We start from the raw sequence: 23,213 nt of genomic DNA, 5'->3' as shown, positions 1-23,213 counted from the left end.
CCCCCTCCTTATACGTTCAAAGAAAGTATCATGCGGTGCATTTTTTAATTGATTCTTTATTACACATCGGCTTTGAAAATTGTCACCAGCCCTGTCGGTTTCGAGAGGAAGATTTACGTTATAAGTGTTTAATTATTTTTATATTTTGCTGAAACTGCACTTTTTCATTGTTATTTCACTATTTTTTCGCCATACTATCATAAACTGTGAGAAAACATTACTGGGGAGAATTTGCCTTACGTAGTAGTAAAAACAGTTTTCGTAAAATTAGATGAAAACGAAAATTAACTACAGTTGCATTAATTACATTTTAAGAAGTAGTCAATCAACATAATTGATATTGAATAAAGAACAACGTTTTGAGAATCCAAGTTGTTCAGGTTGTAAACCATTATCTTTTTCAAGCTGGTTTCTTTTCAGGACAAGAATGGCAGGGAGGAAACGAAAACTATTATCACCATATAACATTACGCGATCTATATCAGAAACCTACAATGGCGTCTCAAATAACGAATGAAGTAGAAAGGAATGAAAATATACTACCAGGCTTGAAAATAATAAGTTCCAATATTGAAAGGATGATGTGCTTCGAGGGATTTGACTTTTTGAGAAGAATATTTCAAGCATCAGTCTCATGGCATGAGACCATCTTTTCATTGTGTGACACACCTCTAATGTTAAATGTACAAATATACGGTAGCATGGGTGAAGGCCTTGTGTATCCGCTCAATACTCAATGTGAAAGAGATATAGACTTAGTAAGTATCTTGCCAAATAATATAGCAATAGAAAATGTTTTTGAGACAGATCAATATGCGTCTGAAATAAGGATATATTTAATTGAAAACGTCCCAAGTCGACCCGGTTATTGCTACCTTCGTGTGATAAATGAGGGCTCCTTGTTGGTGTCTCCAAACACCATGATTCCATTAACTAAGGAAATTTATGGATGTCATTACTTTTCGGGGTTGGCGTTGAAAGAAATTTCTAAAAGTTGCATGCACAATTGTAACGCACCCATTTCGTTTTTGAATAATATTCGTGATATGTGCAATAAACCTGATTTGGATTTGGAGGAATTGGATCAGCATGGACCAGCAACATGTTGTCGTTTCAAAGCCCAAATGCAAAGCATAGACATGCTCATGAGCTTAACAAAATTTGATATCGTGCATGTCGTCCACTGTCCAAACTGGCCTTCATCTGCATTGGAATGGGTCGAAAGAAAAAGTCGATCTGGCTGGCCGTGTCAAGAACTTAAGCAGGAAATAGTAGGAAAAGGAATATGTCTTGCTCCCATTGGTTGCAAGCAAGATCCTTCTCAAGAAATACAATGGAGATATTCCTTCAACTATGCTGAAAGACGACTTGTGAACTCATTCAACTCCACCCAAGCAAAATGTTATGTCCTGCTAAAGAGAATAATATGTGAATTTGTAACACCCTGTTTCACCGATGACGTCATAACCTCATATCACTTGAAGACCCTTATGTTCTGGACGGTTGAAGAGATTGACTTTCAAGCATGGATTCCAGCCAACTTAGTTGAGTGTATATTTCTTGTTTTGAAGAGATTAGCCCAGTGCATCGAAGAAAACAATTGTCCGAGTTATTTCATACCCACCGAAAATCTTTTCCAGGAAAGAGCTACCCTGGAGAATAAAGAAGAGGTGCTAGCTAAAATGCATGACATAATTTCAGAGGGATGGTTACTTCTTTTCAGACTCCCCACTTTTTCCATGAATTATAATGTCATCAGCACTATCGAACAAGATTTTTGGACAGAGTGGGATGAGATGTGGCAAAATATCAATTATTTGCTTGATTTCCATCAGCTATGTGCTCCACATGTTGAGACATGGATACTACAAATATATCTTGCCGAATTAGACATTTACGAAATCCATGAGACAGGTAGGATAACTTCTAAATTCAGCGAGATCATAAATAAACTTACTATGAAGGTATATTCTCTTCGTGACGAAAGACTAAAGGATGTTCTGAAGAATGTTATCGCCAGATTGTGCAGTAGTTATGGAACGCAATGCCTTTCATTAGAACGCCTTCCAGTCTCATGCATGTCAGACAACAGTAGACCCGAGGAATTTGCTGGTGAAATATATACAGAAATTTCATGCTGGCGAAACCATGTGGATTGTTTAGCAAAACATGCAAACTATGCATACATGTGTGGGAAGTTTCAGTCCACTCTTTCAACTGCTTTTGACTTGCTTCAGAGATATCTCCATCTCCGCGTAAAGGCGATGAATGTTGACGTTCCTCTAAACGTACAATGTATTCACAATAGGTCACACATATTAAACGCCATTATGGAGGATATGGTTGGAACGTTATCCTTGACAAATATCTCGAGATATTTGGTCGATTGCATCGTGAATTTTGTTTCCAGTAATGATGTCATATTCGCGAAGAACGAGATATATGCAGTCCCTGGCAATGTGAAGGTTGAGATGTTTAAGGTTGGGCGTGACGAAGATCGTTTAAACCCTTTGTCCAAATTCCGACAGTGTTTGTTGGTTGACTCATACTTCTACGTTACATTTCTGGCATTTCAAGCCTACTACGATATGGGAAATCACGAAGCTACATACACAATCATAGGAATAATGGAAAGCATCTGTAGTGAGCCTCCAAATTCCCATCTTCCAACACCCCTAAATTTGCTTGGTGACTGTTATTTGAAGATAGGACAGATAGACAAGGCGATGGAGAAATTCAACCTTTCAATGAAAAGGAAAAACTGGAGAAATGCTGCACCATGGCACATTGCCAGACTTGTGTGGAGAAAACTCTTAGACAGGTGGTCAAAGACACGTGATGGAGATGTTTAGGTAAGAACCATCTATGGTATTTAGGGTACTAAATATCAAATTTTAAAATCTTTAGTCTGCTCATATTTGGTATTTAGGGTACTAAATATAACATTTTAAAATCTATGGTATTTGGGGTACTAAATATAACATTTTAAAATCTTTAATCTGCTCATATTTTTTGTGATTCCTCGTATCGCAGATCCGGAAGAGAAACCTCCCGAAGTCATTGTATGATATTACCACATACTCCACATTGTTATAGGTATACATATTAGAAGTTTCAGCGAGCTCGATCCCCGTTTCGTTCTTTCATAACAAATAACAAAAATTACACAACTTATATTTGTCATAAATTAATGTTAACTGTTACATATATAATTATATTTTTGATCCTTTATTAACCGTTTTGAGACGTGTCAGTTATGATAACGTGATTACCAAGTGGATGCTAGGAACGATATTCGGATCAAATCCGAATTACGCTAAAAAAAATTACTTACAATTTGTCATCATTTAGTAGAATATGTTAATGTGTTACGTACATGTATTTCTGTGTACTGCGAATCATCCATCGATTTTTAGGACAATATTTTACATCAATATCAAGTCCATTTAAAATGTTCTCGATTGTTTAGTAAGAGTGTTTTATGTTACTGGATCTATCAGAAACATATCTTCTGCAAATGTTGGCAACATAACCCACCCCTGCATATTATGTCATTGTGTTGCTAGTAAATTGCGTCGGTGTCAAAACTTCCTATTTTAATCAACAACTTCTCTAATGTCAGCACAATGTTTTTGACAGGTGTCAGCTATTGTGTAAACCTAATCGTCGCACTTTAATTACAGGTTTTAGATTGCAAATTACAGCAATTAATATACACATAGAAATTCATATATTATAAAGTACTGATCATTTGATATTGGAGAATGGGGCTGGGAGCTGCGATTGTTTTTGGAGTCGAATATTTTTTTCAAATAATATAATGCATATACTTTGATGCCATTATGCTGTAAATCAAAGCCATCGACAGACGGAATTGTTTTTACAAAGTGTCAGGCGCAGCTCCAGGGCAATAAATTGTTGGTCCCTAATAGTTGAGTAGTGTATCGCGGTATTTTCTGAAATAACGCGGTTTACCACGATACAAATTGTTCGTGGTACCCAGCTCTAGAATCTCACTTGTTTTAAACAATTTCATAATCTCGATCCTTATTTCTCTTAATTGTTCAGTTTTTAATAGATCTTTCAAAGATGAAAATTTCATGGTAATACAACTCAATAAAATTATTTAGCTATATCCCCATGTTATAACATTCTCAAAAATTAGCTTGAATACTTTCTAAGAGGCGGTATCAAATAGTCCACATTTTAGTTTTGATGACATGAACGACAACCTGAAAAAGAGCTTGGAAATATTTTAAGATATCGGACAAAATAGTCCACATTTTATTTTTGATGACATGAACAGCATAAAAGAAAAAATGAACATCTCTAACCATTTGTAATAAAGTCGCATGATACCAGCACTATACATACGTACGCAGTACACAAGTCGCATGATACCAACACTATGCATTAATACGCAGTGCACAAGTCGCATGATACCAACACTATGCATTAGTACGCAGTGCACAAGTCGCATGATACCAACACTATACATACGCATGCAGTGCATAAGTCGCATGATACCAACACTATACATACGTACGCAGTGCACAAGTCGCATGATACCAACACTATACATGCGTACGCAGTGTTGCAGGTTGCAAATAACTACACACTTGGTCATAATCTGTAGACATCAAGGTCGGAACTTTGATAAAATTTATACATTCTAAAGGTTCAGGTTTAAAGATTACATACATATAATATACGTTTAAAACATGTATATTAAGCTGTTGTACTTAAGATAATAGTAGTGAAATAAATACAAACAAAATTACTTGAGCATTTAAAACTTGAGATTTGACAAGTTTTGATTCTCTTAAGAGCTAATTTGCATGCGCTTAAATGGTCTTAGTAAATAGTTTGTGCAAGACAATTTACATCGTATATAAAAATGGTATTCCAGCCGGGAGATCTCTCATTCGAAGCTGTTGACATTTAAGTATCGTATACCTATAGGAAATGTTGACATGCAGTAAATATGAGTGGAAGACGATTTTTATTTCTCGATTTTTAAAGAATCTTTAAGTCCACCTCATTGCTCATTTTGACTGGCAATGTTCTCATACCACTAGATCAATACAGAATATGTGGGATCCAGATTTTACAATATACATACTACTTATGCCACTTTAAAAAAGAAAACTCCAGGGATCCACACAAAACAAAAAGACGCCCTTCCAACCTCACTTATAGCCTTGTCTGGTAATGAAGTTACGATTATCTATGTACAGATTCCAGGTAAATCAAGGACACACTTCACCTGGTTGTTGCAAAATATGAGGTCTCCAGCACTCGATTTGCTACGAGTTCATTTCTAAGTTGGTATAATAATACATAATAGATTTGGCACAATAGGTACATACGAAATATTATACTTGTAATAGCAATACCAATAAAACATAACCCTAACTAAAAATAGTTTATATGAAAGGTTGAACATGTTAATATTTAACAATTATTTGTTTATTAACACCATATTAATGGCTTTAAAAAAAACAACAAAGGAAGTATTAAATAGATTACAGTATGTGTGTGCCTCATAGCCAAGAAATGTATATTCGGTCTTGGCATGGCTGTTTGTATGTCCTTGGTATTGTGAACATCATTATATTAAGACGACCAAGCTTCCCCTAGGCTACTTGATGCAAGTTCTAGGGTTTCTTCCATCCCCTCTCCCCCCCCCCCACCTCTACATTTTGTTCTTTATGCATTAGATAGATAGATAGATAGATAGATAGATAGATAGATAGATAGATAGATAGATAGATAGATAGATAGATAGGTAGGTAGGTAGGTAGGTAGACAGACAGATAGATAGCTAGATAGATAGATAGATAGATAGCGTGAGTAAGTGAGTGAGTGAGAGAGACAGATAAAAGGAAACGCATAGGGATTTATATGAAATTTTGCACTATGTTTAGTTTATTTAGAAAATGGGTACCGTTACAATGTTTCTCGTTTATTTCTTACGTCAGTTATATTTCATAAGTGGAGTTTCAGCACTGTTTGAGAGAGTATAGAAGTAATAGTCTATTGTTGAAATCGTATTCATACGCGTATTCATACATTATTTGTATATCGGTCTATGTGTACTGCAAATATGATGTCTATAATTTAATATAATGCTATTTCCATTAGGACAATAAATATGGAACCCTAAAACATAAATTTTGATTATATATGACTATTAAATTTCTCCTATAGTAATTTTAACTCTAAATTTTTAATTTTGTTTCAGGCGCCATCTGTTTTTCTCCACATCGACCAAACCTTATACAATCAGAGCTGTTAGATATCAGTGGTGATAAGGCAGAATGACACAGTTTTGTCACACCATTGTCAATGGAAATTCCTTATACTACAATCAAGTGAGATTGTCACTATACAACCACAGAATTATGACTATAATGCCTCCAAAATCAACCATCTTTTCATTACCTTTAGCCGCACTTCATTAAACTGTATTGAGGTTTTAATAATGAATCATTTTAATAAATATCATATTATCATCTGAACAATATTCATTTAAAACGAAAGTAAAATGTCGTGATTTCATCATGTCAAAACATCAAAAACATCTTCCTGTATAGCATTCACCACAACTTTAAAGATTTCATTCAGTATAACATTCAGTATGACAACAGAAGTATCATTCCATATAACATTATATATACCATCCAGCATAACATTATATATACCATCCAGCATAACATTATATATACCATCCAGCATAACATTATACATACCATCCAGCATAACATTATATATACCATCCAGTATAACATTACATATACCATCCAGTATAACATTATATATACCATCCAGCATAACATTATACATACCATCCAGCATAACATTATATATACAATTCAGCATAACATTATACATACCATCCAGCATAACATTATATATACCATCCAGCATAACATTATACATACCATCCAGCATAACATTATATATACCATCCAGTATAACATTACATATACCATCCAGTATAACATTATATATACCATCCAGCATAACATTATACATACCATCTAGCATAACATTATATATACCATTCAGCATAACATTATACATACCATCCAGCATAACATTATATATACCATCCAGCATAACATTATACATACCATTCAGCATAACATTATACATACCATCCAGCATAACATTATATATACCATCCAGCATAACATTATATATATACCATCCAGCATAACATTATATATACCATCCAGCATAACATTATACATACCATCCAGCATAACATTATATATACCATTCAGCATAACATTATATATACCATCCAGCCTAACATTATATATACCATCCAGCTTAACATTATATATACCATCCAGCCTAACATTATATATACCAGCCAGCTTAACATTATATATACCATCCAACATAACATTATATATACCATCTAGTATAACATTATATATACCATCCAGTATAAAATTACATATACCATCCAGCATAACATTATATATACCATCCAGCATAACATTATATATACCATCCATCATAGCATTATATATACCATCCAGTATAACATTATATATACCATCCAGTATAACATTATATATACCATCCAGTATAACATTACGGATAGCATCTAGCAAAACATTATATATACCATCTAGTATAACATTATATATACCATCCAGTATAAAATTACATATACCATCCAGCATAACATTATATATACCATCCAGCATAACATTATATATACCATCCAGCATAACATTATATATACCATCTAGTATAACATTATTTATACCATCCAGTATAACATTATATATACCATCCAGTATAACATTATATATACCATCCAGCATAACATTATACATACCATTTAGTATAACATTACATATACCATCCAGCATAACATTATACATGCCATCCAGTATAACATTACATATACCATCCAGCATAACATTATACATACCATGCAGTATAACATTACATATACCATGCAGTATAACATTACATAACCATCCAGTATAACATTCCATATACCATCCAGCATAACATACCATCCAGTATAACATTATATATACCATCCAGTTTAACATTATACATACCATCGAGCAAAACATTATACATACCATTCAGCATAACATTATACATACCATCCAGCATAACATTATTTATACCATCCAGCATAACAATATATACCATCCAGCATAACATTATATATACCATCCAGCATAACATTATATATACCATCCAGTATAACATTACATATACCATCCAGCATAACATAATATATACCATCCAGTATAACATTATATATACCATCTAGTATAACATTATATATACCATCCATCCAGCATAACATTATATATACCATCCAGTATAACATTATATATACCATCTAGTATAACATTATATATACCATCCAGCATAACAATATATATACCATCCAGTATAACATTATATATACCATCCAGCATAACATTATATATACCATCCAGTGTAACATTATATATACCATCCAGCATAACATTATATATACCATCCAGTATAACATTATATATACCATCTAGCATAACATTATATATACCATCCATCCAGCATAACATTATATATACCATCCAGCATAACATTATACATACCATCCAGCATAACATTATATATACCATCCAGTATAACATTACATATACCATCCAGTATAACATTATATATACCATCCAGCATAACATTATACATACCATCTAGCATAACATTATATATACCATTCAGCATAACATTATACATACCATCCAGCATAACATTATATATACCATCCAGCATAACATTATACATACCATTCAGCATAACATTATACATACCATCCAGCATAACATTATATATACCATCCAGCATAACATTATATATATACCATCCAGCATAACATTATATATACCATCCAGCATAACATTATACATACCATCCAGCATAACATTATATATACCATTCAGCATAACATTATATATACCATCCAGCCTAACATTATATATACCATCCAGCTTAACATTATATATACCATCCAGCCTAACATTATATATACCAGCCAGCTTAACATTATATATACCATCCAACATAACATTATATATACCATCTAGTATAACATTATATATACCATCCAGTATAAAATTACATATACCATCCAGCATAACATTATATATACCATCCAGCATAACATTATATATACCATCCATCATAGCATTATATATACCATCCAGTATAACATTATATATACCATCCAGTATAACATTATATATACCATCCAGTATAACATTACGGATAGCATCTAGCAAAACATTATATATACCATCTAGTATAACATTATATATACCATCCAGTATAAAATTACATATACCATCCAGCATAACATTATATATACCATCCAGCATAACATTATATATACCATCCAGCATAACATTATATATACCATCTAGTATAACATTATTTATACCATCCAGTATAACATTATATATACCATCCAGTATAACATTATATATACCATCCAGCATAACATTATACATACCATTTAGTATAACATTACATATACCATCCAGCATAACATTATACATGCCATCCAGTATAACATTACATATACCATCCAGCATAACATTATACATACCATGCAGTATAACATTACATATACCATGCAGTATAACATTACATAACCATCCAGTATAACATTCCATATACCATCCAGCATAACATACCATCCAGTATAACATTATATATACCATCCAGTTTAACATTATACATACCATCGAGCAAAACATTATACATACCATTCAGCATAACATTATACATACCATCCAGCATAACATTATTTATACCATCCAGCATAACAATATATACCATCCAGCATAACATTATATATACCATCCAGCATAACATTATATATACCATCCAGTATAACATTACATATACCATCCAGCATAACATAATATATACCATCCAGTATAACATTATATATACCATCTAGTATAACATTATATATACCATCCATCCAGCATAACATTATATATACCATCCAGTATAACATTATATATACCATCTAGTATAACATTATATATACCATCCAGCATAACAATATATATACCATCCAGTATAACATTATATATACCATCCAGCATAACATTATATATACCATCCAGTGTAACATTATATATACCATCCAGTATAACGTTATTTATACCATCCAGCATAACAATATATATACCATCCAGTATAACATTATATATACCATCCAGCATAACATTATATATACCATCCAGTATAGCATTATATATACCATCTAGTATAACATTATATATACCATCCAGCATAACATTATATATACCATCCAGTATAACATTATATATACCATCTAGCATAACATTATATATACCATCCATCCAGCATAACATTATATATACCATCCAGTATAACATTATATATACCATCTAGTATAACATTATATATACCATCCAGCATAACAATATATATACCATCCAGTATAACATTATATATACCATCCAGCATAACATTATATATACCATCCAGTATAACATTATATATACCATCTAGTATAACATTATATATACCATCCAGCATAACAATATATATACCATCCAGTATAACATTATATATACCATCCAGCATAACATTATATATACCATCCAGTATAACATTATATATACCATTCAGCATAACATTATACATACAATCCAGCATAACATTATACATACCATCCAGCATAACATTATACATACCATCCAGCATAACATTATATGTACCATCCAGTATAACATTATATATACCATCCAGTATAACATTATATATACCATCCAGTATAACGTTATTTATACCATCCAGCATAGCATTATACATACCATCCAGCATAACAAGTAGTATAATATTGTATATTTAACTTTTTTTCTTTAAAATTTTATATGGACCAAAAATCTGTATCTTCACCGTGCAAAAACAATGTCAATGTATTTTTTTAAATAAAACACCTAAACAACCAAAAATATAACAAGCCGTTTTTTTTCCTGCAAGCTGCAATATGTTAAATAATTTGAAATTTGTACACACTTCAAAACCAGTTTGAAAATTACACGGCATTTTTACTCATGACCTGCAATAACCAAACAAACTTGTTATATACGTGTGTGCGTGCGTGTGTGTGTGTGTGTGTGTGTGTGTGTGTGTGTGTGTGTGTGTGTGTGATTTGAATTTTTAACGCAGCTTTAACAATTTTTCAGTCACATCGCTACGACGTCTGCATTTTGGCAGTTTATAGAGATGTCTAGCACTGTGGCATCACGCCGCAGACATGTAACATGACCATTTTTAGTAAGTACCATTTTTGTATGTCTTTGGTATGACTCGGCTGGGAAAAGAAACCACGACCTTCCGCATCCGAGGCGGCGTTCTTACCATTAGACAACCGGATCGGTGTATTATCTCCGTAGTTTCACATTTAAGAAAAATATCATTTTCTCATTTCAGTAGCAATAATTAAAACCAAAAGAATTATTTTATTTTCTCCTTTCCAAACATAAAAAATCATTTGAAAGCATATTAAAAATTTGCAAACATAAAAAAGATTTAGTTGAAAGAAATTTCAAAACAAATTGCACAAAAACGAAACACGTGATTTTAAATTTTTAAGAATACATTAATATAAATAAACAATTTCTAAACAAAAATATATAATTTCAATTTTTTATAGAATTTTTCAAATGTTTGAAAAATGTGCACAGATATTTGACAATCGATAAAATTACAAATAAAAGGTATAGTTAGTCTCCTTTGAAAAGTGTGCAAATATACAAATTTGATTAAAATTACAAAATTTGCGCCAAAATCATAATTTTGACATCTGCTATTGTAAATCTGTAATGGCAGTGGGAGGCGACGGCCAAATGATATATTTCGACAAGGAGTGTGAATGAATCCATATTCTAAACACACACGGGAAACAAAATAAATTAGTACCTTGATGCTATAAAGTTAGCTTATTAAATAAATAGATTGTCATCGCTTTGCTATAATGAAAATAAACTTCTGGCTTTGAAACGCTTTGTGTCATAAGTTTCTTATGTTGATGTGAGACCTGGCATTTCATGCTTGGCTATATGCACTGAAACTGTAATTTTGATTGACATGGGGGTGATAAATCACCATAGAAACCGTGTCAGTACAAACAAGGAAGCAATTAGAACATGTTATGTGCATCATTACAATGCTGTTTAGCAAATCCTGCAACAAATTTCGCTACTTTACTTTTATAACTTTGTAGTTTTAAATTTGTCATAAGTGTAAAGAATGGTCTATTTATATATATATATATATATATATATATATATATATATATATATATATATATATATATATATATATATATATATATTAAAGAGTGTACCCAATATTGCTTTCTCGCTATATGTTCCTGACAATAATTTATTCATGGAGCTTTTCATCCTTTGAAAATGGTTTTCTTTATTATGTTTGGTCTGTTCGTTATAGCATAGACTGTGCCCAATATGCTCTCGTGACTTGTTTTGCAATTCTTCCAAATTTTCATTATTTCTGACTGTTTAACGATCGTTAGAGAGTGTAAACGATTGAGCTTTGGTAACGTAATCGTTTGTAACGCATGGAATACTAAGATTCATCTCTCGTTATCTTAAATTCAATGATTGTGAGATGCTTCTCATTTCATTTTGTTTTTAAAATATTTCTGTATTTGCCAAGATTCTTGGATTGTTGATAAAAAAATGTAATTATAACCTAATCTCTTTTTTTCGCTTGAGTTTACAAATTTCATTTTTTAACCATATGTCCCGATTGTGTTCATTCTGGAAGAATTTTCACCAAAAATCAAATAGAGAGTTTCATTCACTGTATGCGCCTGAGACCTCTTCTTTGTATATAGTTGACGTACTGTTTCAGTTTGGTAGGTTTCCCTGTTATTTAATGTTTTATAATGTTTCATCTTTTACAAATGGCTGGTATGAAAAATGAGATGGGTGTAAAATTGATTAGTGTGAAAATAATTATAAATCAACTACTGCGATAACTTAGGAGATACTACGTGAGAGAATACAATTTGATGACTATCTACAGGAATTCTTAATAGCTATTTGACAAGGTTAGCGATGAATATTTAATACTTTTCATATGGTTACTTACTACTGGAAATATAAATCTATATTAATTTATCTTTATTTACGTAAATTGTGTGAAGCGTTAATAAACTCTTGTACATATTTCTATAAAAACAAGGAAGGCATCAACATGGATAATTATATATTTATATATACTCCTGTAATCATATGCGCAGTTGCTGTTTTAACATTCCGGGTCCTTAACACAACATGACATCAGTGTAAACATTATATAAATAATTGACAATGTTGTTTGTTTTAATCTGTTATAACCAAACCATGTAATTTTAAGTTTAGCTTCCTATTTCAAACTAAATAAATATTAATAATATTCTATGGAAGAAGGTGATACTGGATTTTTGGTGGCTCTATATAGATGAGTTGGTGACTAAAGATGTAAATTGCTATATATTCTCCACATGTCATCGTTAAATTTTCAATGACACGTGGTTAGCTTAAATTCGTCTCTGTGGTTATATACTCCTACACGTATATAAAAATTAAATTAAGTTATCGACTCGTTTCTTTACAATATTTTATTGGTGCACACCTTAAGTAAGACCATGTTGTATACTCTATAAACCCAATTACAATCACACACGAAAATAAGGGGAATTTAAAGTTGTTTTAACAATACACAATATATACAAGTTCTTTTTAAATAGTAATGATAGGAAAACATCGGCAATTCTTTATGTTTAAAATGTAAACCCTATACAAAGCCCCACCATCACCGCCCTTCTAAAGATTTAGTATTTTATTTTTATGATGTCCTTTCTGATGGATAATATTCCGAAAGCTCTTTGGGATTCGTGTCATTCTGTGTTGATGACGAAAGAACATCGTACTCCTTTACAGTCTGTTGATACTCAAAAATACGCACAGTCTTGTAATTTTGAATTCGCGTTTTTAAAACACTGATGCGGTACATTTCGCCTCTGGCAACAAGGCTTCAACGTTTAGGGCATCCATTTTTTTTTAATAATTATTTTTGTTGTTGTTGTTTTTCCATTTTGATTTTCAGTCTTCTTTTACGTCTATGTGGTGTAAAGGCACAAAAATATGAGTGGCCAATAATTTTTTTTCTAATTTGTGAAATAGTATCATTGAATCTTGCTGGTCAATTAGTCCTTTTAATGTCGAATGCTCATGATCTCAAACGAATACGAGAACATAAATTGTATTGGAAACGCGCAGAAAAATAGGTGTGGTCAAAACTTTAAATATATATGATACTCACATCACATTTTAAAAGAAACATTCGGGCAGCTTCTCATCGCTACCGCTAGAACAAGACATGCTTCCAAGCCCCACTTACAACCGCGCTAGGTCATCAAATTAGGATTATGCATGTATTCATAGCTCCGAAATAGATCGAAAAGTGGTCATGCTAGGTGTGCAAAAAGAGGTTAGCAACATTATAGTTGCCTTAAAGTTACTGAAACACCTCTAATATTTATAACTATTTTAACTAAAATTTGCCTTGACTTCAGCTTGGAAAGAATCGATGCTCTCTGATCCAATAACCTTTCAGATAACAGATCATTGTGAATAACACATATAATAGAAAGTACCGATAATCTCTCTTTTAATATTATTTAATGCATGTAAATATTGATGATAACATTACAAAAATGTTCGTAATGTATTTTTAAAACATTGTAAATGTGTCAGTATTATACAGTTTATGTTTCATCAGACTTCTTTGTCACAAATATCAATTCATCAGCTCACTTAGTGAGACTTTTTCATCATGTTTGACAAGTATGAACTCGACCATTTGTGAGTTTGTCATTATTTTTAAATAGCATGTATCAATTTTGAGTTTGTCATTATTTATAAATGGCATATATCACTTTTTAGTTTATTACTATTTTTAAATGGTATGTATTTTTTTTAGTTTGTCGTTATTTATAAATGGCATGTATCAATTTTGACTTAGTTACTATTTTTAGATGGCATGTATCATTTTTAAGTTTGTCCATATTTTTAAACGGTATGTATCATTATTTAGTTTGTCATTATTTTTAAATGGTATGTTTCACAAATGTGATTATTTGTGAGTTTGTCATAATTTTTAAATGGTAGGTTTAGCAACTTTTGATATTTTGTGAGTTTTGTTTTTCAGGATTTTTTTAATGGTATGTATCACAAATTTGATAACTTTTTAATATTCTTACCACAAAGTGTACTTCAAGCACTTTATGGAGTTACTGACAATATTCGTCGGTGGTTGTATCTGTTTTCGTTAAACGGATATATAGAAAAATCTCTCGAACTTTTATTTATTTGCAGAGTTTTTATCATTTTTAAATGTCGTCTTTTCAAGTCAGCATTTTCGGATAATAGCGGAGTAAGTAACAATGATTGCAAAATCGGTAGAAAAATTAAGACTTGATATGTTGACGATGAGAAAGAAATAAAGGTTCACCAAAGGATAAAAATGAAATAACTTTCATAATACACAAATTAGTTTAATATATTTGGCATTGCTGTAAAAATACTCGCACGCAGGACTTTATTCATTTATCAGTGTGATTTGTTCTAGCAAAACAAAGCATTAAATACGTTACGGTGAGTGTGTCCCTCGTATCCGACACAATTACCTTGTAGTGTCGACAGGCTATTGCAACTGTGTATCGATGTTATTGTGAACACTGCAGATAGAACCCATGGAAAGTGTAAACTTACTGTTACGACGAACCATATTCTTGAAGGCTACTTGGTGCACGTTCAGTTTTAAGGTTTTCATTAAGCCAAAATGTTTTTTTCTCTCACTCCATATTTCGGAGAGGGGAAAGGAAAAAAGAAAGGATTGGGATGAAATTGTGTGCCATGTTAAATTCATTTAGAAAACGTGGACTATTGATACTTTTAATCGTTATTTTCATACATCATTAATGATTAATGAATGGAATTTCATAATTGATCTATGGGCCTGCATTTGAAAGACTCTTTATATATTTTTATGATTGTGCCATGGGCGGATCACAAATTAATACACCAATAGTATTGGTATGACAATTTGCTTTATACCAACACTTTAAACCCCATTTTATTTTATATATATATATATATATATATATATATATATATATATATATATATATGCAACCGTGTGGGCATATTCTGTGCGTTGGGTACTTCTGCGCAACGATAGGTCAATTCTGTAAATACTGGATCCCGTATTATTTTTGGTCGAAAATCAAATTTTGTAACATGAAGAACGATCATCATTTAATTAAGGAATGTGATAGTCATAACGTGTACGAAAATATCTCACATTTCTATTCTAAATGCATACGAAATGTGATTTTCAAGGTCAGCATGACGATCCACTCCATGACTTTTTTGAACTTGTAACCCAGAGAAACCTATTTAATATTACTCCTATATGTCATAGAAATAAATACATTATTTAAAAGATATAACTCTTTACCTTAAAACAATACTGTATCTGTATCCGAGTTTCTAATTTTGCAAAAAAAAATGTCCGACACCTACTTTTCGTCTGATATCGAAACTGGCAATTTACCGCTTCTCAGGAAATTCCAGGGTTCATAGTTTGTTTATAAATTATTTAGCATTTTTCCAAAAACGAAACGTTGTAAACACATTACATCCTATTCATTGATGTTTCTCATCCACATAATAGCTTATTTGTATAAATATTTAACTTTTACTAATTTTTTACTAAATCGGTTTAATTTGCTTAATATGTCTTGCCACTTAGTGGCATTAATACGTTGAATTTTGTAAAGCCAGCTATAAACCTGACCAAGTTCCTCATCTGAATGCTGACAAAAAGATCTAAAGTATTGTTTCATTTCCATAGCCTGATATGCCCACATTTCACGAGTCATGAAAACGAAGGGGTCGTATCCCGTGTGTCCAAAACCGGTATTATTTTGAACAGAATATTTTGGTGGCAATTGCCGCCTTCAAATCGTTGCAATATTTTATTTTCGTCAATCGGTCGAGTTCGGTATGCGTTTTGCGCCATTATTGGTGACGGAAACCTTAGATGCGCAGAAAAGCCCGACAGCTCTGTGTATGTAATTTCCTTTTCATTTTGCCGAGTCCGTCTAGAAATAAAGTTTTGTATTTACTTATTATGCCAGTAAAATTAGTGAAGTATGCAACATGCTGATAGCAAGTATGAAAATATGTATCAACATTTCTCAAACGTTTATTTTCCAAACAGATATTCCTGTGGTTATCTCTCTTCAATGTGAATAAAAATGAAAGGAAGCAGAATGCCAATTTGCAATGCATGTTGACATCATTTTAATAATTCCTAAATATGTGTGTTTCCTAATATTAGCACAAAATATAATTTAAACTTTAACTTATTATATTTTTTAAAATGTGCCATAATTTTGTATAGAACAGTGCTATATTGGATATGAAGATCCGTGTAATAATTTTGCAATGGAAAAATAATATATGACACTTTGAATTATTTATTCTACCTTTATCTCGTCCTCTTTCTCCATTAAAAATTGGCAAACTTTAGACACACACAAAAGTACACTAATGTTTGTTTTTTGTTTTGGCTTGTTGGAAGTACATATTAGTATTTTCGTGATATTATGACAATTACCGTATATTTGGTAATGGTATGTATCGTATTCAACAGCAATTACCGTATATTTGGCAATGATAATTATATTCAACAGCAATTACCGTATATTATTATAATTATATGCATCGTATTCAACAGCAATTACCGTATATTTGGCAATGATAATTATATTCAACAGCAATTACCGTATATTATTATAATTATATGCATCGTATTCAACAGCAATTGTTATATATGTGCGGCCAAAACAATATAAGTTGGGAAAGTTTGCCAAAAGCAGAAGTTTAATTGTTTTCTTAGTATGATGGACCATTTCTTTTCTTTATAAGAAACATCGTAGATTCTGAAAAGAAATAGCCTATTAATAAGTACCTACAAGTCTATCCGTCTCTTTCAGCAAATGTTCCGATTTTATTTAATAACATTTCTTTCTTTCTTCCTTTCTTTCTTTCTTAACTGTTTTTCCATGTTGATGCACACCATTTTGAAAAGCTTTCTTTTTAATGGTTCATTCTGTATTCATTACCATTATGACCGTTTTCCCACGTTTTTGCATTGCCTCCACTGCAACCGAAATTTAGCCGTTAATTATTGCAGAGTACCTTTTTTCGGTCCGTTTCGTGATACATCTGAGATTAGGGTGTTAAGTTCTAATATATTTGGAGTTGATCAAATTAAATTTTGACACAGATGTCGAGGTGGATAATATATCTTTTATAACACAAATCTGTTGCAAGATATATAGAGGGATGTTTAATTTTAGCTCCTTCTAAACAGTGCGGCACGTGTTTGCTGGCTTTCTTTTCTCAATGATTATATGTTATGTATGTTTGTGTTTTATAATTGACCTTAGTTCACAATTAAGTTAATGGACTACCTGTCTAGTGATATTTAATTTTTAATATTTTCTAAAATTATATATTAAATACTCAGAATATTATTAATGGAGGTAAACATGTTTATTTGAATGAGTCATCAGTTTTCCACTTGGAAATCCCTAAACTTGGTGACAAATTGAATGTTTTAGAGAGGAGACTGGCCTATATCCGGGCTTTATTATTGTCTTAGCTTTCTATATAAATGTTGTTTACTAGAAAAATTACTCAGTCTTGCCTTAACATCGGAAGTGAAATCAGTATTATAGCTGTTCAGTTTTTTGTCTTGACTAAAACATTAACTTGGAATTATTGTGAATTCAGCCAAGGACATTTTTGATTATATTATTGTGGTACATCGAAAGACTGTTTGCACATCGCCACATTCCAGACCATTGGTACATTAACACCTTTAAGACTACAGGCACATCAACACATCAGTACTGGAACTTATTCCGAACACCACTGGAATTCAATTGGAACTTCATACATTTAGACTTGTGATAGAACTTCTATGACTATCTGTGATTTAATTCACAATGCTGTAAATTCTTTTTTATATTTTCACTTTGTATTCTAAGGAAATAAACTATTTGCTGAAATTTACAAAAAGTGTTGGCTTTTGCTCTTTTCTGTTACTTAGTATAGGACCGTAGAGTTGTAGAAGTATATAACTTAATCTGTAGGATTCAAAATAGCACATTATGGAATTCTTACATCAGGGATGTGACAGTAGCTTTCTATTCAATATTTGTATATGTCCTGCTTAGCAGGCAATCAAGATATCAGCTGAATGTCAGTTATCACACCACCATGCCATGTTGCTTCTATCTAGGTACTTCAGTTATCACACGGCCATGCCATGATAGCTCTATCCAGGTAAGTCAGTTATCACACCTCCATGCGATGTTGGCTCTATCTAGGTACATCAGTTATCACACGACACGCCATGTTGGCTCTATCTGGGTAAGTAAGTTATCACACCTCCATGCGATGTTGGCTCTATCTAGGTACGTCAGTTATCACACGGCCATGCCACATTGGCTCTATCTAGGTACTCAGCATATATTGCTAGTAATAAAGGTTGGGATATATCTGTTTCATACGGGTCAGATCAATATTCTTCAGCCTCCGTGTGTGGGGGGGTGTAGTGGTTGTCTAGGGGTGGGGTTCTTCTTATAGACTTTAACGAATTATGAGAAGTTCCCCTGGTCCTTATTCAGAAGGTTAATTCTGGACACTATATTATTTATTGACTAAATATATTTATGGCTACGAGCCCCCAGTCAGCAATGCCGACAGTTAAATTAAAAGAAATACAAAGATGAAATTTAAACAATAACAATTTAATAAATGAAATTTAAAAGAATTTAAAGTAATCAATGTCTCTCTTTCACCCAATGATCCCTTTGATCATCATTTGAGTTCACAGTGTGAGGAGATTTTTCCCTTCTTGAGTGCTACTCATCTAAATCTCTTCGTTCCCTTGTCTTTCTCTCCTTTCGTGATCTCCACTTCCGCTTCCTCTTCTATAATCCTTGTTCCTTGCCGTTATCTTGACTTCCGCTTCCTCTTCTAGTATCCGGAACCCTTGACGGTATCCCTTGAGGTCACCCGAAATTCACTCGGTATCTCTCACAGTCACCCGAAATTCTCTGAACTTCTCTCGTCCCCCGAAATTCTCTGAAATTCTTTCGTCCCCCGAAAGCTTCCTGTTGAAAGGTATAATGCATTAGCATAGGGTTATAAAAATCTTCCCTCACACTACGTCACTGAACTGAACCATCAGTTTAAGGCGGGACATTTGGGTCGCGCATGCGCACACATCGAAATTCCCATACACTTCCGCCGCTTACAAAAATGGCGCCATAACACCATCACACAAAGGATTCAAATATCTACATACTGAGCCCTATCAGTATATACATACAAAATATTTCAAATATGATTGTACTAAAATATTACTACGATTAGTAATATGACTATCTATATATTTATATATATTTATATATATTTCCTACACAAGCGTACCAAATCCACAATATTCACATTCAAATGGTGATAAACGGCAATCCGTTACTCAATGGCAAAATCTATCATTACGTAAACAAATTTCTTGTCTACCAAAATATAACTACGCAAAGAATTACAATATTAATTCTTATAGCGGCTAGCGAGCAATACAATTCTTCACAAATACAAATCGTCCTTTCAAAGGGGCGTAAACGTAATAATCCACGAAATAATATGCACACATATTACTAGCGAAAGAAGAGAACATTTTCGCCTCACAAATAAGGTGTACATAGTAACATTATGAATAATGATGCAACGAATCAACATCGTAATCAATCGTAAACAAAAGTACTAGCTAAAGTCATGAGAAAAATGCAAAACATTAAGGTCATAATTAACTATTCATACTTCAATACAAGTAAAATGTATACATACGACAAATTCTCTTCAATTAACAGCAGTCGTATCAAGCAGAATCAACGTAACATCAAACTTACCTGATCGAAGCTATTTCATGAATTTCCTAAATTCCGCCAATTTTTACGAATGGCTAACGGAGTGTGTGTCACTGCGACTCTTAAACACCAACTGACGAATTTCAGGCTTGTACAAGTCTTATGCCAGTTTCTCGAATCAAGTCCCACCTACAACGCATCCCGATTGGACGGCGACGGACTCTGGTCATTTGATCGAACTGTCAATCATAAAAATGTCAGTCTGTGTGTCCCCATGTACTGTCCAGCCTACCATTGTCGGCTTCCGGCTCTTTGAAGTTGTCTATGTCATGTGTTCCCATGTACAAAGATTCCCGCCAGATTTCCACTCAAGAGCTCAAACAAAGGCTGGGTTACGTAAGAGGATTAGCCAACTTAGGTACTTGGAAAAACAAAGCTTACCTGGCTCCACTTACAGACTTATAAATACATGTATAATACAAGGGGTTGGGGTAAAACATCACATCGTGTGTTTAGGTGACGGAATTGATTCTCATTTGCTTGGTATGATAATGGTCATAATGTGTTAAAAGAGCCGCTAAAACCAACAAAAATAACAACAAAAAAGGTACTACTTCTTCATATCAGCATACTCGCCCTACACTCATGCAAGTCCACAGGACCAGTAACCTAAAACTACTACTGGTCCTGTCCATTTTCGACTATTCGTACATTTCGTCATACAAGACGACAAAAAGCAATGAATGACTCAGTGGTAAATGCAGCTAGACATGAATCCCAACCGCTCCGGTTGCCTACTGGTTAGAGCGTCCGCCTCTGATGCGGGATTTCGTGGGTTCGCTCCTCGACCGAGTCATACCAAAGAATTACAAAATGGTACCAACAGCTGCCTCGCATGGCGCTCAGCATTAAGAGGTTCGTGCTAGGACTAGTCGACATGGTGTCAAGATAATGTGACTGGGTGGGACCTCATGGTGCATGTCTACGGCATGATGCCCCAGTGCTATATAATCTGTAACATTGCAGACATCGTAGCGGTATGAGTGAAACATTGTTAAAATTACGTTAAAAATCCAAATCACAGACACGCGGACATAAAAAGTGTATCATCATGACCAAACAAAGCGTGGTACACAGCATTGTCGACAATTCGAATTTCATAGATTAGAACCCTCTCTCCACATTAAAAATTACATTTCTTCAAAGACATGTTTTAATCAAGCTCACGATTGATATAGCTTCATGAACGTTTTCTTTTACTGCCTAAATTTCTTCATGAACCTGTTTTATTTTTTTTTTTTTTTTTTTTTTGCATCCGATACGCCTGGAATTGCTCAAGTATATGGTTAACTCAATTAATACTTCGAAGTAGTGATAGTGGATATATTGAGGTTATTTGACATCGCGCGTTGGGTTCGTGTGTTGACAAACGTCTGTTAGCTGCAGTGTATTTGCATGTTTTCTTTTATTTTACCACATTATCAAGTAGTTCTTATGAAGATTCCCACATAATAACAACTACTTTCTGGAGCTTTCTGAGCTGGTTTGATTTTGTAGAATATGCCCAAACGTTTTAAATGTGCCTGATCGCAGAGTTTTATATTTTCGTCTTGCACGAATGATTAAGTTGGTATGCTGTACGAAAGTAACATTTTCTAGTCAACAAGACGGTTCTCAGGTATTAAAATATCGGTGTGCATCAAAGACGCACATTATGTTTTCGTTAGGGTGGCTTAAGTCTGCATTTAGTCGTTCTGCCAGGAGGATTTGATTATACTTGTTGGGCAATGAAAGTAAAGTATCTTCCCTAAGGGCACATTTGGCAGCCGACGATGCTAATTTTCCTATAGGTTGTATATTGTCATTGTCACCAATAATTGTCGATGTTATTTTATTTGAAATCCATCTTTCTGTCATTGTATAAGCATGCAAGCCGTTTTGAGATTATTTTCAACAAAGGGGATACAATTCCGTACTTTGGTTTGAGGTTTTACATTTTTTTTTTTTAATTTCTTATTCAATTTATAGATTTTTCAAAACTGTAGTGTTTCCTATATTAGACTGCAATTTTATACTTCTTCCAGTGTAAGTAAAATTGAATACCATAAAAACACACCAA

The 23,213-nt window shown here is 32.9% G+C and overlaps 1 protein-coding gene across 1 annotated transcript in view; it reads left to right on the top strand.

Moving 5' to 3' along the window:
• Positions 1-6,689, top strand: part of LOC149790318 (uncharacterized) — a 35,291-nt gene extending 28,602 nt beyond the window's left edge. The window contains exons 2-3 of the mRNA XM_089973444.1: positions 421-2,852; positions 6,245-6,689. Coding sequence (XP_089829570.1) covers positions 495-2,852 — 2,358 coding nt within the window. The 5' untranslated portion in view covers positions 421-494 and the 3' untranslated portion in view covers positions 6,245-6,689. The remainder of the gene's footprint in view (positions 1-420; positions 2,853-6,244) is intronic.
• The last annotated feature ends 16,524 nt before the right edge of the window (positions 6,690-23,213 follow it).

The sequence above is a fragment of the Sinohyriopsis cumingii genome, chromosome 10, assembly GCF_028554795.1.
Source record: "Sinohyriopsis cumingii isolate HCF-2022 chromosome 10, ASM2855479v2, whole genome shotgun sequence".
Taxonomy (NCBI): domain Eukaryota; kingdom Metazoa; phylum Mollusca; class Bivalvia; order Unionida; family Unionidae; genus Sinohyriopsis; species Sinohyriopsis cumingii.
This window is presented reverse-complemented; position numbering and strand designations above follow the sequence as displayed.